The sequence below is a fragment of the Priapulus caudatus genome, unplaced genomic scaffold (genome assembly GCF_000485595.1).
Source record: "Priapulus caudatus unplaced genomic scaffold, Priapulus_caudatus-5.0.1 Scaffold128, whole genome shotgun sequence".
Taxonomy (NCBI): domain Eukaryota; kingdom Metazoa; phylum Priapulida; class Priapulimorpha; order Priapulimorphida; family Priapulidae; genus Priapulus; species Priapulus caudatus.
Window position 1 is genome coordinate 148,373 of NW_014577189.1, and position 19,192 is coordinate 167,564.

General features: G+C 43.4%; 2 protein-coding genes across 3 annotated transcripts in view; one reads left to right on the forward strand and one right to left on the reverse strand.

The window, feature by feature from the left end:
- Positions 1-2,598: 2,598 nt before the first annotated feature.
- Positions 2,599-11,906, reverse strand: LOC106805816 (importin subunit beta-1-like). The gene is made up of 2 exons (XM_014807556.1): positions 11,805-11,906; positions 2,599-7,871 (listed from the first exon to the last, which is right to left on the reverse strand). Exon 2 carries the CDS (start codon positions 7,855-7,857, stop codon positions 5,221-5,223), a length of 2,637 nt encoding a protein of 878 aa, XP_014663042.1. The 5' UTR covers positions 7,858-7,871; positions 11,805-11,906; the 3' UTR covers positions 2,599-5,220.
- Positions 11,907-11,930: 24 nt separating this feature from the next.
- Positions 11,931-19,192, forward strand: part of LOC106805817 (histone-arginine methyltransferase CARMER-like) — a 25,540-nt gene continuing 18,278 nt past the window's right edge. For both annotated transcript variants that reach the window (XM_014807557.1, XM_014807558.1), the window contains exons 1-3: positions 11,931-12,087; positions 14,614-14,736; positions 16,344-16,450. In XM_014807557.1, coding sequence (XP_014663043.1) covers positions 11,955-12,087; positions 14,614-14,736; positions 16,344-16,450 — 363 coding nt within the window. In that variant the 5' untranslated portion in view covers positions 11,931-11,954. The remainder of the gene's footprint in view (positions 12,088-14,613; positions 14,737-16,343; positions 16,451-19,192) is intronic.

Here is a 19,192-nt window from a genome sequence, read left to right on the forward strand (position 1 = left end):
GAGAGAGAGAGAGAGAGAGAGAGAGAGAGAGAGAGAGAGAGAGAGAGAGAGAGAGAGAGAGAGAGAGTGAGCGTAGAGGACGAAAATAGACTACTGAGAAATGAAATCAGCTGAGAAATGATAACAAATCGTAAATGTTATTCTGAAAAAACCACATTTGATTTACTAGGATAAAAATGTAATTAAAATCGGGTCTGATTTAGACACGTTCATCCTGAAGTCTAGCGTGAGGTTGCTCGTAACATCAACCCCCGGCATTCGCTATTGACTCGCACAGCAAAAGCGGTGCATGTGGTTTAATACACTAGCGCTCTCTGTCGACGAATATACAAGGTGAATAGAATGTACGGGACATTGCGTCTTCAGGTCAGACAAAATAATAAGTGTGTTTGAGAACCACGTTCGAATTTGTCGATATTGTCCGAAAAATAAATTTTAGGTCAATCCCCTTCCAGATGTTTTAATACAAAGATCTCGGTGCGAATTATTTTTCAGTGCCGTAGCTAGCGGACGGTGGGGAGGGGGAGGAATCTTAATTACTATTAGACAGAAAAGTATAATTATTATTACATGGCCATTCGCGAATTGCCCGCAGACAACTGCCCTGAACACAAACCACGTAAGGATTTACCTCTCACAGGCAATATTATTTAGCTGCACCCCAATTTGTGTTCTTGTTCTAGATATTAAACTGGTATTCGGCTCCATGTGGGGGAGTTGTTTGCACGACGAGTTTCGGTCAGCATAAAAATATCCCGTCTACATTAGAAACTCAATAATATTATTTTACAGAACAGCTAGGGCATTTTCACTTACCAACCTACTTACTGAATGTACTGGAAGCGTGGCTTTTTGATTTGTCATTGCACTGTGTGAGACCCTTTTCAGTATTCATTGATTTAATTCCATGTACACGCCCTGAAAACCAATGATCTTGAACTGTTCAGTACCATATCGGTACCAAAATCAGTCAGGGTCAACTGCGACCAGTCTTGTAGGTCGTGTAACTTTGCCTTGTTTTTCATTTTATCTTTTGGCTGACAGATCACGTGCCCGTTTAAATATGGACAAAAAATTATAGTCTAATAACCACAAGTGGCTGCCTAGCGAAAACCTAGCTGCTTACTTATATGAGTAATAGTTACGTATTTTATCGTTTGAGGCAATTTTAAATCTGCTTATTTAAAAGCGAAATTTGAATAGAAAATTTCGTCTAGAAAATAAAATAATGCGTCGTGGGACATACTCATTTCGCCGTGCAATGTAGTGACCGCTCCTAACGGTGCGACACAAGGATCTGTTCTATATGTAGACTTTATAATGTGTTGCAATTACTAGGCACGCACAGAACACAAAATGCTGTTTCCGTGTTACGGTAATAGCCCTGAGCTAATGAAACTTCACAGACGCCATTTGTCGACACACCGACCAGACGTGGCACGGAATGATGCTATTACAGTTGCAGTTATTATATATAATTACGTGATTATTATTCGCTGTATATTGATTCGGTCGATGTAGAAGTGTATATTATCAAATATCATTTCGTTTAGCAAAGGGTGACAATAATTTGCTACCAACAGATATTTTGGCTCTGATAGCAGCCAAACACTGGCGGCTTTTATTGCGTCATGTCGTCTGTCCATGCAATCAAGCGTATCCAAACCAAAATCTTGCTCTGATTTTAACCAGGTAGCGGCTTCACAGCACCGCAGTGTGAATACAGTAAACACCCGCATAAAAGAAACTGCGGAAAGAACCTCCAGGCTGAAAATGGACCAATAAAGCACCTAGTATATAAGAACCACTTCAGCCTGATAAATGAAGCAGGTTCTTATATGAAAAAAAAATACCGAAAATGAGAGCAACCTGGGGCAATCCAAGTATGTGTGCTACACCATTGGAAACCAACAACATGTAGTTCCAAATAATATTAATATCACCGGAGGATTGAATTTTCCAGGGGGTATTTTGCCTCATTTTCCAGTAAATTTGGTAATTTAATTTAATTATCAAAATATTTGCTTGCATTTACTAGTTTAAATTAAGCTGTGTTATATTACTGTAATGCAGTTATGCTGACAATGAATTATTGCCTGTACTGTCTACTATTTGTCAAATCAATTTTCACAGCATTTGACCTTTCATTGCGTTTAATATAAGTAAATTAAAGGTGATAAATAAATTAACTCAAATAAATTTAAACAGACATATAATTTCTAATATTATGCAGTTGGTTAATTAATTAGTGTCAATTATTCACTAATTAAAGCAAATTTTACCTAGATAATGTACACAATATCCCCCCCCAAAAAAAATTAAGAACCTCTTTAAGAACCTCTTCAGGCCGATTTCCCACCATGTATCATATATATAAGAACCACTTCCGCCTGAAACAGAAAATCACGGGTTCTTTTATGCGGGTGTTTACTGTAGTGTAAACTAATTGAAGTGAAAGTGCCAATGTTTGATGAATATCGCGAAGTTTCGCCCAGATGAAAAGTTTTGTAATATAGAAATTCAATTGTTATGTTTTACAGGCTATAAGAAAACTGGGATGACGATTATACGGCTACATATAAATACCATTAGAACTTATTAATCGGTAATGGATTTATTAACCAACGGAATAAGACAATGACCAAGATTTTTTTCGTACTACTGACAAGGTTGCTGACATATATGATAACAGCTTCGTTCAAGCTATATATATATATACGTCACATACGGAAAAAACAAATCACGTACAAAGAATCAATCCTACCTGCCAAAAATACGTCTAATCTCGACTGCCAGAAATCGTGTCTAGAAACTGTTTCGGAAGCAGATCGACACGTTCACTCGGGTTACGTGTATAGAGGCGCGCACTAACCCCGGCGAGCACTCAACTAAACGCCTTCGCTCCCACCACAGCCTCCCCATGAGTAAGAACACTGCACACCGACCGCACCGGTAACACGTGCGGGGCGGGGGGAGGGAGGGAGGGAGGGAGGGCGGGAGGCACACACCCTGCAGCTGCTTGCACCCGTATCACAAGAATCCTACCGATCACCGGACAGCGGCGACGATGACGACGATGAGGATGGTGATCATCATCATCATCATCATCATAATCATCATCGTCACCACCAAAACAACCTTGTCACGATGCTCGCCCGATGACAAGCGTAACCACAGCAACGAGCCGCGGGCGGGTTTCAGCACACGAGACGCGAGGACTGCATGAGAGATGCTTTACAGTCCCGCGGACACACCGGCAGCTAGCTACGCTGGGCGGGAACCTGGCGCTATCTGCGTCTCGCACGTCGCTGCTTTGCCTCTCTGTATATACCAGTCCTCGCCGATGCGGCTCTCGCTAAAAGATATTATACAAAATAGACATGATTTGCGATATCGAATTCACACAGTGCTTCCTGCCCCGTATGTACACGCCTCATTCGGCTGCGGAGCGAAGTGTGGAGGTTACTATCTAACAAAAAACAGACAGAGCAAGAAACAGAGAGAGAGAGAGAGAGAGAGACTGATGATGGTGATTCTTTTATAGATAGAAGAACTTTCTAGGAGGCCAAAACAACCCCCGCTCGTTTCCTTGTGGGCTTCACTATCATTGGCTAATATAACACGTTTCTACACCATGACGCAAGATAAGAGGTACTTTGAAGCATGTGAGCTGCACGCAGCATCAGCACAGAAGTGCGGTAGCCGTACGTCTTCTATCTCGCAGCGGTTAACCATTCTCTACACATCACGAAATGTCGGGCGCCTCAGCATCGCTCGCCAACTGCGTGAATTAATCGATTATAATTATATCGTAGTAATACGGTAACAAAAACGAAGCAATATTTCCTTTCTCTCTCTCCACATTCACACACACACACATCATTCATACAGTGAGAAACAAGCAGCCTGGAGAGTTGAGAAATACATTCAAATCGTATCCAGGACACACCAGGAGCACCTCTGTTGAATAGGATATGCAGGATATACCACCAACCTCGTTTATATACAGATACGCATAGACGTATATCCGCAAATCTTACATATATATAAATTTTCTTTGTGTGGAGATCGGACAAGATTCCACGAGTAAATGGTCATCTATAATTGTGCTCTCTGTGGCAATAGGAAAAAGTCCCTGACTTCCAGGCTGCTATAGTTTTATGGACAAGTCTGTGAATCTGGTAGCACGAAAACGGGTACACTATATACTATGCAACGTGTGCGTTGCTAACCAAGGTACCAATTGAACTAGAAAGAAAAATAGAATTTTCATGCACGTCAAAGATAACGAAATCGTCAACAAAGCTATAAGCCGCATCTCATGACCAGCGACTTTTCCTCGATAATGCCGTGACCATCGTCACATTGCCACCAGATCCACTACCTTACATGAAACGATACCGCGCGTCGATGGGGGGTATTGTACCACTGCCAAATAGATTCCTCTTGAGCGTTTGATTTTATCTATCAATGAGCACGTTTCCCGCAGTGTGAAAACACTACACTAGGTAAATGTGCCAGTGGCAGCAGCAATCAGCCATGATGCAATCATTGGAACATGTTTAGCAATAGCAAGTAGCATTTTACTCAGCATTGAAGACTGATCACAAGATTTATAAACCATATCACATGAATGTGCCAGTACCAGTAGGTCTGACATGGGATTTCAGTAAATGATTGACAATGCTTACATTATATATGAATATTCCGACTACAAAAACCTGCGCAATACTTTCTCGTGGACGCTGCATTTTTTTTCCATCTCGGGAAATTATTTTCGTTCCGAACATGCGAGTCTAGAGTGCACGTGCAGTGCAGGCAACGAGTCCGCCAATGTCGCGCTGCCTCTTGTTCGGCGCCAATCACGAATGCTGGCTTCGACGGGTAAAGGCACTGTGGTTCATTGGAGTTGAAAATGTCCGTGGGCTCGTCTTGTCTCTGCGATCGCGGTGGCCGGCACTCTCTCGCCACCGATGCGCAGTCGTTCTAGGGGGGGATGTTGTGATGACAACTCTCTCGCACGCTCACACACCACTCCTCACTTCACTCCTCTCTTACGCACACTGCCACACAGCCAGCTGGGCTCCCTCTCGCCCGCCCCGATCGGGGGGCCGGTGCCCTGCGTCAACCGCCGTGCTGGCATCGGGATGTGGGACGCTTTCTCTCGCGCGCGTGCGGCGACGCCGCCGCCGCCGCCGAGTAACGACTGCGGCGCCCCCTTCAAGCGGCGGTCTCGCTCTTCAGCTTGCGGATCTCCTTCGTCGCCCACATCGCGAGCGTCTTCGTCTTGTTCGTCTTCGAGCGGCGGCCGGTCGTCAGCAGCGCCGCGATGCTCTCCTTGTCGACGAGCGGCACCATGGCGACGGAGAACACCGAGCAGAGGTCGCCGATGAGGCCCGCCGCCGCCGCGACGTTGCCATCCGAGTGGTCGGGGTCGTTCGCGATCGACTCGACGAAGTTGACCATGTGCACGACGTGCGGCTGCACAAGCTGCACGTCAGCACCCGCGGGCTCGCCGTCGCCCTTCAGGCCCTGCACGATGCCCGTGTACGCCTCGAGGCAGCCCTCGCGCAGCTCGTTGAGGTAGTCAACCATGTCGTAGTCGGACTTGTCGACCTGCGCGCGCGACGCCTGCTGCAGCGTGCCGAGCACGACGTCGACGTACTTGCGGAACTCGGGCCCGATCGCGAGCGCCACGTCGCCGAACACGGAGAGGATCTGCGGCTTGACGGCGCGGTGCACGTGCTCGTCGCCCAGGTTCTCGAGCAGCAGCGTCATTATCTCGTCGCAGAACGGCAGCACGCGCGCGCCGAGCGCGCGGCACACGTCTCCGACGAGGCCGACGGCGGCGAGGCACACCTGGTGCTCGGCGTGGTTCTTCAGGCCGACAGCGAGGAACGGCTTGAATGCCTCCATGTACTTGAGGAAGCCGTCGCCGAGCACCTCGGCGAGCGTCGCGACCGCCATCAGCGCGTCCTCCTGCATGCCGCCCGACTTGCCGCCAGAACTGTTGAACATCTGCAGCAGCGCCGTCATCACCATGTCGGAGATCTTCGGTGCGTCCTCCGGGGCCACCTTGCGGAGCAGGCTCTGCAGCGACGCGCACAGCAGCGACTGGATGTCGATGTACTGGCTGCGGTCCGACTGGCTGTGGATGTGCGCCTCGAGCGACAGCACCTTGTTCAGCCGCTCCATGATGATCATGATCGTCTTCTGCACGGTGACGTAGCAGTCCTTCGGGCTGTTCTTCACCATCTCCATGAGCGCCTCGTAGGCGGCGCTGCGCAGGTTGCTCTGCTGCCCGTCCGTGCGGTCGGTCGTCTCCAGCAGCTTCTGCACGATCGGCTCGAAGTAGGCCGACAGCGCGTACGTCGTTGGCTCGGCGTCGTCGCTCGCCGCGTCCGCCGACTCGTACGCCGCCTCGGCGAGGCTCGAGAACGCCCAGCAGACGTTGGCGGCGACACGCGGCTCGGCGCCGAGGCCGTCGACGAGCGCGCGCAGCAGCGGGTTCAGGTACTCCTCCGTGACGACGGCGTCCGGCAGCAGCTCGCAGACGCGGCTGACCGTCCACGCCGTCGTGTCACGCACGACCACGCTCGCGTCGCGCAGCAGCTCGATGAGCGCCGGCACCGCCTTCTCGGCGATCGGCCGCAGCTGCGCGGGGTCGGGACCCTCGAGGATCGAGCCGAACGCCATGATGGCGGCGTCGCGGAAGCGCCAGTCCGCGTTCTTGATGTGCTCCTGCACGAACGGCAGCACGTGGTGCACGATGTCGTCCTCGCAGCACGTCGCCATCAGCATGAGGCAGACGCCGGCGGCCTTGCACGGGTTCCACTCCTCGTCGTCGTCGTACTCCTCCTGCTTCGTCAGCTTCTCGAGCAGGATCGGCACGAGGTACTGCAGCGCCCCCTTCGCGTAGAAGCGCGACGTGTGCTCGGGCGGCCGGCCCTGGTCCGCCGCCTCCGACGCCTCGATCGCGAGGTCCACCTCCTCGTCGCAGACGTTCGACCAGAACTCGATGCCCTGCAGCGCCACCTCATCGACGTCCGACTTCATCGCTTCCATCGTGATCGCGAACAACGCCGGGCCCATGTAGTGCTCCATGAACTGGTAGTAGAGCGACATGATCTTGACGAGGCACTGCAGAGCGGCGACCTTCACCGGCGTGTCGTCCGACTGCGTCGCCTCGCAGACGACCTGCATGATGAAGTGGCGCTCGGAGTCCTTCTCGAAGTTCGCCTTCGTGAACTCGAGCGAGTTGAGCAGCGCCGTCGTCGCGGCGAGCTTCACGTGGTTGCTGGGCTCCTCCTTCTTCATGCCGTGCACGATCGCCGTTAGGATCTCGTTCGACTGCGTCGCGAGGTGGTCGGGCTCGATCTCCTGGCACAGGTAGCCGATCGCCTCGAGCGTCGCCTCCTTCATCATCTCCGTGCTCGTTGGGTTCGTGATGTTCGCCGTCATGACGCCGATCACGTCGACCCACTGCGCGTGCGCAATCTCGATGCCGCCGATGTAGGCGACGCACTGCGCCGCCGAGCTGGGCCGCGTAGTCTCCGTGCCGAGCGTCGCGAGCACGTTCGCCTTCACGTAGGCGCGCACGTCCTCGGCGAACGACAGCCACCGCTGCTGGTACTGCAGCTTCACGGCGGCGTCCTTCGACGTCAGATTGTTCTTCAGCTGCAGGCCGGCGGCCATGCGCGCGACGGGTGAGTTTCCGCCGTGCTTGAGCACCTCCGACAGGCCCTTGAGGAACTCGGGGAGGTTCTGCTGTGCGGCCTGCTCCAAGTAGCTCTGCGCCGCCTCCAGCTCAGCCTTGTCCGGCGAGACGGTCTTCTCCAAAATCGTGATGAGATCCATCTTGCCCGGTGTGTCTGCAATGAGCGAGGAACACGTGACGATTACGATCTCGTGTCGCGAGAGATGACGGGATCGCAGATAAATTACGCGAGCTAATGACCAGCATACCTGCAACTTTTCGCTTAAAATCATGTTTGATTCAGAGGCCATAGAAATACATACACCAAGGATTTAACACAATTTCTCCCCAAAGTATCACAAAGTTATTCTAGAAACTTTAACGACAACCACCTTGTTACGAACGAGACAGAGCATAAAATTTAGAAACAAAATATCAAAGTCACATAGGTGATAGGTTCAAAACGCCATTATGCCTCACGCAGTCACGCAACATGAGTGACACAATGATATAAAATGCAGACATTAATTAGCTGTTATTGATTTATACGCAAACAACTTTTGCAGTTTATAAAAAATTCCAATATAAGTAATGGTACATTTCACATTACTAGGGTTAGTGTTAATCCCACTGTAGCACTAATTACTAACTCAGTAACTGCCTAAATAAAAGTTTTTGTTTTAAATAATGGACAACTATAAAAATTTATTTGTTCGCATTAACCAAGCCGATTTCAAGCCAAATAAAAACATTTCAAACATCGCACAATTGACCAACATCAGTTTACTAGTGGCAAAAAAATTTGCATGGCCAATTTTTGAATGCCCAATTTCCATAGAAAGTACAACTACCTGCACAGATGTTATGAAATTTTTCTTTGCTGCTGTTTAGGAAAGCTGCGATGTATAATGTCACCAACAATACATGTGTACATACAAATTGATGGCACTACCCAAAACTGCAACTTGAGTCATATTAACTTTTTACCTGTTATGGACGGCACTCAGTTTCAGCTTTTCCTAAGCCAAACATTTAGTACTTACTAGCTGAAACCCGCGCTACGCGCAAGCTTAGTGACTGTGATGCATGTGTTACCAGTACAGTAGTGTTATGTGTAAGGTGTTATATGGAGAGTTTAGTTGTTGCACATGTTTGTTTTTTTATGGTTGAGATGTCAATACAAATAAATGTACAATCATGCTTACACGTAACACATTAACCATTTGTTTGGCAAGCACGCAGTGAAATACGCACGCACGCACGCATGCACGCACACACAAATGTTTTATTGTATGCTATGTAGGAACTACTGGTTGATGATACGGACTCCAAAGTTAGAATATAGATAGATCTGAATGGGCTGGTAGGTCGGGCGACTGATTAACCACTTGGCTAGCTGCGTAGCACGTAATATTACGTGCTTCGCATGTTTCCACTGTGTGCGGACGGGACCAGGTAATATTGCGTGGTTGTGATCGCTTATTTCTAACGCATGTTTGCACTCTGTGCGGACAACGTAATATTACGTGCTTGTGATCAGACCGCTCGTGACAGCTCGCTGTTCACACACCCGACAGCAAATTGCAGACCTCCAAAAAAAATATCTGCTCTGATGAAATTCAACTTGTACATCTCATATGGGAAACTATGGCCAAATAGCTACTGAATATTTACTTCATTATTACATGGTTATTTCTACTTATATTATAGGGCTTACAAAAATCTCAGACACACAGACGCAGAACACAGATACACAGCAACGAAACAAAACAGCGCCCCCTATTTTCAGGCAAATGTTTACGTTTTTTGTTGTTTTTTTGTCTTTTTTAAGCCGTTTTTACGGTTTTCAACCGAGTAATAGTTTAGAACCCGTCCCGTGTATTCATCGATCTCTTCTGTGAATTTGGCGCTATTTGATCCAAATGCGGAGCCTTTCATTATATACATATACAACATTCGCCAAATTATAGTAAGATTACAATTTATTATTTATATATGGGTTTTAACGTGTCATTATTATTAGTTACAATGTCTCGTGGAATTGCACGTTTAAAATGACTTTATTGATTTGTAATGAATATTAGCAAATGCTATAATTAAAAACGCCTTGGAATTAAAATTTTAAAAAAATTGTTTAAACAATAATATAGGTAGCTAACTAGAGCTTCAAATCCCAGACAGGAATTGCACTTTCTAAAGGTGGAATAACTTTGGAACTCGAGGTTACGGAACGAAGACTCTCATCATTGTGGACTGTGTGAGATGACAGTGTAAAATGATAGGGCTGTTCCTAAATTAGAAAGGCAACCAAGCCACTAAGGAATGTAATAAATTTTAACCATGAATAACCACAGCGCCAGCAGACGTTGGTAAAAAAATCTTGATTCAGATCCAATAACACCTAATACATTTAGTCTAGAGAGTCAAACTCTTACTGAAAACAGAAATACAATACATGCCCCTGGGTAGTTTTTCTTAAACTCGCTCTCGTGCTTTAATATAAAAAAACATCTCTTGTTAGTTTAGACTCAACAGCAGTTGAAACCTTCTTCTATTACACATGTAATAATTAATAGGCAAAACACTCCGATGTCGTTTTACTTTACAGTGAATGTAACGGCACCAGTATCACAGGCACTTGGACCGCGTTTCATAATAAAATGATGGTTAATAAATACAACTTGTCAGTAGCCTACTACTACAGTACCAGCAATAGTCTAATGTTTGATTGACCATAAATAACTTCACTTCAACACCGTTAAATTAACCGATGCAACACATAGCGCCGCACGCCATTGTGCATGCACGAGATACACAGTAGATAGGAGAAGGTTAAGAAAGCCTTTCAAGCAGAAATTCCAGACCGCTCCACTCTTGTCGATGCACTAGAGACGAAATAAACGTCCAAACGCCATGATATTGGCATCTGTGTGTAGGCTGACTGATCACCCTTGTTCGAAATATACGTCTTGCAACATGAACCACAGACTTTACCCAGAATTATATGATAAAATCCTGCCAAATTTGCCGCAAATTTCCCATGAAGCCGATTTGTAAACCGGACAACATGCCGGAAATCCCTAACTGCTCTATATATCCTTTGACCAATCACGATAGTCGCCCAGTGTGACGTCACTTTGCGCGAAGGGTTGGCGTCGAGGCTCGTTTTGGAGTTGGGCAGGCGGATTCAACTCCTCCAGAGTGCAATGCGCCGCCATTGCTCATGTACTTGTCCGTTTTACAAATCGGCTTCATGGAAAATTTGCGGCAAATTTGAGCAGGATTTATCATATAATTCTGGTAAAGTCTGTGGTACCATGTTGCAAGACGTATATTTCGAACAGTGATCATTCAGCTACACACAGATCCAACTATCATGGCGTTGGAGGTTTATTTCGTCTCTAGTGCATCGACAAGAGTGGAGCGTCTGGAATTTCTGTGAAAAGGCTTCTATCCTCTCCCTATCTACTGTGTATCTGTGCATGCACATGGCGTGGCGCTATGTGTTGCAGCGGTGTATTGAACGGTGTTGAATTGAAGTTATTAGGTCAAATCAAACATTAAGACTATTGCTGGTACTGTAGTAGTAGGCTACTGACAAGTTGTATTTATTAACCATCATTTTATTATTGAAACGGTCCAAGTGCCTGTGGGATGGGGGACCGGTTCCGGTCGCGTAGCCTCTGCGTATATTTTATTGAAACGCTCCAAGTGCCTGTGACCAGTATGGGCGCCAACGATCAACGCATCAGCCATCGGCATCACGACCAACTGTATCTCGCCATTATGTAACTATTAACGATGAATTAAATTAGTTCATGCACATTTGATTACTAAAATCTTGAATGCTACGATAAATTGCTTAATAGTCCGAAATTTATAAACGTGCTACGCTGCACTGTGTTTAATTAAGAAGAGCGACGCAGGAACAGTTGGAAACATTGTGAGCGGTAACATGCGTTGGGAGTGGATCACAAGTGAGTCACGGTCATGCCACACGGTCAACGACTCTTTCACAACGCTTGACACTGAAATATCTCTCACTAATTACACACTAAAGACGACTTCAAAATAAATGATATCATTACAATGTTTGCTACATACGTACATAAGCAAAGTAAGTTTTCCCAAGCGTATTTCGAGAGAAAACTTCGCCGGCCGGTCACGTTTAGAATACAGAGGGAATGGCGGCGCGTTTGAAACACAAGGCCATCGATTTGTTGCTCATTTGTTTGCACAACACGGCATTGCTGGGAAAATGGCGACCGTATTTGATAACGTGTTATTGTCTGTGTTTAATCAAAGTTGTGAGATTGAGAAAACCGTGAGCACACCATCAAGGTTGTCCGTTACAAAAGGAGTGCAAGGCTGCAATGTTCAGATTGAAAATGGTAGCAGTATTAATAGTACTTTCTTACCTAGGCAATACGTGCTAAATATTATTCCAGTAGCCGAGAGCACAATTTTCTTGCCCATTCGATTTCAATGTGAAATATCATGGTCCTAGGTTCATGTAAACGTTCTATTTTGTTCAGAATGGTTGGTAGTGTATTGTAATCGACATTACAAATTTCCTGTAAGAACAACTGTGACACCACTAGCATTAATAACGGTATTTTGTTGGAGGCAAATGACAAATAGACAAAGAGTTACTCAACAAGTTGTACTGTACTTAGTCCGAGGTGACGCAGACCCCAGTAATGGGGTCTGCGGCCGTGTCTATCTCAATCACGGAAAGCCACCTCCAGTTTTGAGGTGGCACTTATAAGTAATATAAGCGCCTGATATATACAATCCTATATTGCGTGGAACTTACTTTAATCTGAACTTGAATCATTTATCTACGTGCATGCACGCTATGATGTCCTGGTAGCGGCCACAACATAAGAATATATCAAGTTGTTAACCTAATGGTAAATGTAAACATCCAAAGAAAATGGTCTGTCTTCATTCACAATTGTCAACCAATAAAAATCACTTTCGGTTACTTCGGCTATTCCCGATGTTCAAATATAGTCCGCACCCATCTATGGTCTGGTTAATCTTAATTATTTCCGAGTGAACCCGAAACTACCGGAAGTGAATTTCATTGGCCGATCGAAATGAATATGGCCAAAAATATAGAAGTTACTCTTACTAGGATGAATTATTGCATGAAAACAAAGTTCTGAAATGGAGATCAAGTCTTCGGAAAGCGATATTGACACACAGAAAGTCTGTACTTGATATTTTGGGTCAGATATACCCTCATGACGCCCTCAGTGCTACTCAATTCACCTATCCAATGCCCACAACAAAAATTGCAACAATTTTTACAAGGCTGACTGCAAACGATAAACCCGCACCCTCAGATTAGAAAAGCGGAGTTATAACGTCTGCATTTGCGGAAAATACTGTACTGTACTGTAGAGTGTAATCTAAACCGACCAAGCTCTCCGACTGTTACACGTCGTAGGAGCCTGACACCCTTCCATACGAAATGCCTGGTAGCTTGAAAACAAACTTCGAATTTCGTAAAATTTCGTAAATAAAACAATGTATTACAACATTTGACCTCGCTTGTTACATGTTTGCAACTATCGCATCACTTCTTAATTACTATTTACTTCGAAATACACGTTAAAATAAGAGCATTTCGAACAGCTATACTATTTGAACGTTGTAAAACGCCATACTGGATGTTCTTATGTCTCTTTTTGTACTGTTTGCAATGTATTTTTCGCTACGCGTGATGGGATATCTATTGGAAAATGGCGGCGTTTTTTGGAGTTTTATCTTATCAATTTATAAATAATTACTCGCTGACACGTAAATACATGCTCAATTATAGCACACGTATAATAAATCGAGGCGTGGAAGTACAGAGAAGCGGTAACAATCATAAAAAGTTAGATAATTTTACGTTTAATAGCAGCGCACGTCATGCCGAACAATATTCTATTGCGTCGGCTTGTGACCCTCTCGCCAATGTAGTGTTAAGCGAGAAGGGAACTTGTGGCTAGAGTGTAATCTAGCTAAAGAATTACTCAACTCATCATGGCCAACTTGTAGCAAGTGTGTATATATTTGTTTGTAGGATAAATGATGGATTTTTTCTTGATATGGTAGAATTTTACATGGTGTTTGGTGTTGGAGTAAACATAAAACTAGGTCATTGTTTGCTACTGTGCATGAGATTGAGTAGATGTGTCAACTACTCATCTTGTGGGTAGAGTTGCTATCACTATCAGAGGTGTTTAAGGCGAGGAGGACCTGTATCTCTTGCTAAATTGCAATGTAAATGGTGATGGCATCGTTAGTCTACTGTTAGCACTATCACAATCTTCCATTAACTGTCACAAATTTGCCCTGAAACCCCAGCTGATGTACTTCCAGTATTTACTTATTCTACCCAATAACAGTTTTCCTAGTCATTAATAGTGTCTCTGTTTTAAAAGCTCACCTATTTTTTCACTCAGATTGCAAGTCTTTACACATGTATGGTAATGTATGACATCAAAACATGTACATGGAGATATTGTGTACAAACCTGTGTCAATGTATCTTAGCTTTGTAACATACATAGCCACATATTTCTCACTTCTAAAATCAGCTGCCAAAGTTCTTCCCATTATTGAATATGTTGTGGTTATCTATTCATTATTGTTATTCTAGTTATTAATTTTTCAACATGGTTCATTTACATTCACTACTAAACTCAAACTGGCTGCATTTTCGAATTAATTTGTTTTTGCTAATATATATTATATTTATACGTAATAAGTAGCATCTTGGTGTCTCTCAAATGCATCCAATGCTGTTAAGTTAGATAACTGCTTGGTCAAGTTTAGAAATGATCTGCAGGATGAATCCTAAATGTTGTCTCAACTTGGGTGCATTTCCCAGTGCTTAAAACATCCAATGACTGTAATTTCTAGGTCGAACAGTGGCGGCTAACTTTTTCATTCACAAGAACCTCGAGTGCAGCCGGGTTGGAGAGATGGGATATTTATTCACAGTGCACAATAAAAGCCTGCTAGTAAAGTTTTCTTCAAACAGTGGTAAGTAACATTGAGAGTATAATGTATCTGAGGATGCACGATGTGGCATCCATGCTGCAACTACTAATTTCATTGTTATCATATGTGTATGTATATATAATATATATATATATATACCCTCATGGTTTATGAATTATCAATGCTTACATGGCAGGGTGCGAAATTAACGTGTGTCCCCAGTCAAATACTCACTGGTTTACTGTCGGACTCCCTGATTTGACATATGCAGGAGTTCGTGTCACTCTTTGAAAATTCTGCTATATACTAACTAGTTTGTTCCAGAGCACGACCTCGTGGAATTACCATATTTTTTCAGCAAATATTCAAAGAAAATTTGGCAGACATGCAACCACATGAATCTTCAAAATAAGCACATGTATGCGTTATTGTTAATATCTTTAGTTTTGAACTTCAGACTGCGGACGCCCTTATTTTGCTGCGGACTCCCTCTTTTTGAGGGCAGGGAAGTTCGTTGGACTCCCTTGTTCAAACATTAATTTCTACCCCTGACATGGTATGGACTAGGCACGATATGCTTTAGTGTATAATGTTGGTGAACTACCTCGCTTGATGCTATACAAGACAAGACGAGATAGAAGATCTTTGATACTAGTATATGTGATTGCAAGTTTGACACTGAGCTGTTTGATACTCTATACGCCATATTTTTCGCATACAGATATTTTCGCGAATTCAGACTTGACGGACAATTTCGTGAGTGGTTAATTTCGCGGTCGGTGAATTATAAATTATTCAGTAAATATTCAGTATGAACCATTCGCATGTTGTTATTTTCGCTGTCAGGGATGCGTTCGTGACATTCGCGAAAATTAAACCACTGCGAAATACACAGCTTATACAGTACATGATTATGTTGTCCCTTTGTCTATGATATATATCCGATAATGTTGATGCCTTGTCAGACTAACTAATACAATCCAAATCATCCAGTTTTCATTTACAGTTTATGTATTTATAATGTCGTCATGGCTTAGAACATGTATAATGATTAGGCCCAGTGCATATATAAAAAACATTATATTAAAAGCATGCATGGGATAAATAATATGGTAAGGTCAGTTCATCGTACTATTGATCATTTCAAGGCATAGCTAATGACGTCTAATTACATATATAATATGTAAATGCAGGGTCAATTTTAACAGCTCCTAACTGTTTGATAAGCATTCTATGGAATGTGCTTCTCCGGCTTTAGTCCTTGAGTACATGTAAGTAAGAATGCCAGTTCATTTATTAGCTACTGCTAGTCCTGGTTTGCTTTTTACATTTGGAGGCAGGTTGATAATGTAAAATTTGTGAGTTTGTACATTTTGTTGATGGATATCCACTCACATCAACCATATATAACATTGTGAAAAATACATCCGAACTTTTGAAATATTAAGTGTCAAAGGTCAGTGGTTGAAAGACTACATGATGAAGGTTTATTAGGAACTAAGTAATTATAAAGGTTATAAAGGTTTATAAGGAATTATAAAGGAAGTTTAGAATACTGATATTCGGTTTTGTAATACTGTTTTTTTGTGGCCATTGCTCATTGATTATGTGGCTGTTTTAAATATTAAATGGATTTTATTATCTTTTAGATTTTAACACATTTCACAAAATCGTTGTGCCATTCAAGAAGGGAGTCAGTGATGTGTCGGTGTTCACAGAGAGAACAGAAGACGCTTCTGCAACACAGTATTTCCAGGTGTGTGTCAGTGACATAGCTAATAGCCATTCTCATTCACACATTTCTGGGATGCACACAGTTTTTAGCTCAGCTGATGAAGCCAGATGCAGCTTGTAGAATCGCATGAATGTCCGTCCGTCCGTCCGTCACGTAGCACGTAATATTACGTGCTTCGCATGTTTCCACTGTGTGCGGACGGGACCAGGTAATATTGCGTGGTTGTGATCGCTTATTTCTACGCATGTTTGCACTCTGTGCGGACAACGTAATATTACGTGCTTGTGATCAGACCGCTCGTGACAGCTCGCTGTTCACGACACCCGCACAGCATTGCAGACCTCCAAAAAAAATATCTGCTCTGATGAAATTCAACTTGTACATCTCATATGGGAAACTATGGCCAAATAGCTACTGAATATTTAACTTCATTATTACATGGTTATTTCTACTTATATTATAGGGCTTACAAAAATCTCAGACACACAGACGCAGAACACAGATACACAGAACGAAAACAAAACAGCGCCCCCTATTTTCAGGCAAATGTTTACGTTTTTTGTTGTTTTTTTGTCTTTTTTAAGCCGTTTTTACGGTTTTCAACCGAGTATAGTTTAGAACCCGTCCCGTGTATTCATCGATCTCTTCTGTGAATTTGGCGCTATTTGGATCCAAACTGACGGAGCCTTTCATTAACATACATATACAACATTCGCCAAATTATAGTAAGATTACAATTTATTATTTATATGGGTTTTAACCGTGTCATTATTATTAGTTACAATGTCTCGTGGAATTGCACGTTTAAAATGACTTTATTGATTTGTAATGGATATTAGCAAATGCTATAATTAAAACCCTTGGAATTAAAATTTAAAAAAATTGTTTAAACAATAATATAGGTAGCTAACTAGAGCTTCAAATCCCAGACAGGAATTGCACTTTCTAAAGGTGGAATAACTTTGGAACTCGAGGTTACGGAACGAAGACTCTCATCATTGTGGACTGTGTGAGATGACAGTGTAAAATGATAGGGCTGTCTTCTAAATTAGAAAGGCAACCAAGCCACTAAGGAATGTAATAAATTTTAACCATGAATAACCACAGCGCCAGCAGACGTTGGTAAAAAAATCTTGATTCAGATCCAATAACACCTAATACATTTAGTCTAGAGAGTCAAATCTTACTGAAAACAGAAATACAATACATGCCCCTGGGTAGTTTTTTCTTAAACTCGCTCTCTGCTTTAATATAAAATAACATCTCTTGTTAGTTTAGACTCAACAGCAGTTGAACCTTTCTTCTATTACACAATGTAATAATTAATAGGCAAAACATCCCGAAGTCGTTTTACTTTACAGTGAATGTAACGGCACCAGTATCACAGGCACTTGGACCGTTTCAATAATAAAATGATGGTTAATAAATACAACTTGTCAGATATTCCAAATCATCGCATTTGCGATTTTACAGTTTATTGTATATAGTGAATTCGTCATGGCTTAGAAATTATAATGATTAGGGCGCGCAGTGCATATATAAAAATCATTAAAGCCATGTCATATGGATAGGAATAATATGTAAGGTCCATTTTCATCGTACTATTGATAAGGTTCAAGCAGTAGACTAATTGACGTCTAATTACATATATAATTATGTAAATGCAGGTCATATTGTTAACAGCCCTAATTGTCGTTGATAATGCTCTATGAATGTGCGTCTCCGGCGCTTTAGTCCTCTGAGGTAGCTACTGTAAGTATAGAATGTGCCAGTTCATTTAATTAGGCTAACTGCTGAGGTCCTTGGTTTGCTATTTTACATTTGGAGGCAGGTTGATAATGTAGAATTTGTGAGTTTGATTTACATTTTGTTGATGGATGATTCGCACTCACACACACATCCATCCACGATTGTGAAAAATACATCCGAAGCTTTGAAATATTAAGTCGTCCAAAGGTATCGCTGGTGTGACAAGAGCTACCATGATGATGGTTAGTTATTAGGAAACTAAGTAATTTATAAAGGTTATTAAAAGGGTTTATAAGGAATTATGAAGAGCACAGTTGTCAAATATAACTGATAATTGCGGGTTTATGAGATACGTTTTTGTGCCATTGGCTCATGATTATTGGAGCTGTTTATAATAATTCAAATGGATTTTATTATCTTTTTAGGAATTTAACAGAACTTTACACAAAAATCGTTGTGCCATTTCGCAAGACAAGGGAGTCAGTTGATCGATGTCGTGTTCACAAAGAGAACAGAAGATCTCTTCATGCAACACTACGTACTTTCCAGGGTGTGTTCGTGACACTAGCCTCAATAAGCCATTCTCATCTCACCACATTCTCTCCTGAAGGATGGAATCACACAGTATTTTAAGCTGGAGTCAGCTGATGAAAGCCCAGAATGCCAGCCTTGTAAGGAATCGCATGCATAGTGGTCCGTGGCCCGTCCTGTTCCAGTCCCTTTGCCCTCCAGGGCCGGCGAAATAATGTACCAGCACCATGGATATTGTGTCGCCGTCAACAGTACGGCACAAATCTTTAAGTCGCGCGCCGTACTATCTTGATATTCGGGGCAAACGGGGGGGGGGTGCTCGCCGAAAATAGTGATGGCGAGAATTTTGGGTGTCAAGGGTCAAAGGTCAAGATGTTTCATATTTGAGGGGGAATTTTATAAGGTATAGAGGAAATACGGAATTGCGCAGACAAATCTCAAAGTGCTCGACCTATGTGCGCCCCAGCGGAGGGCGAACGGCTC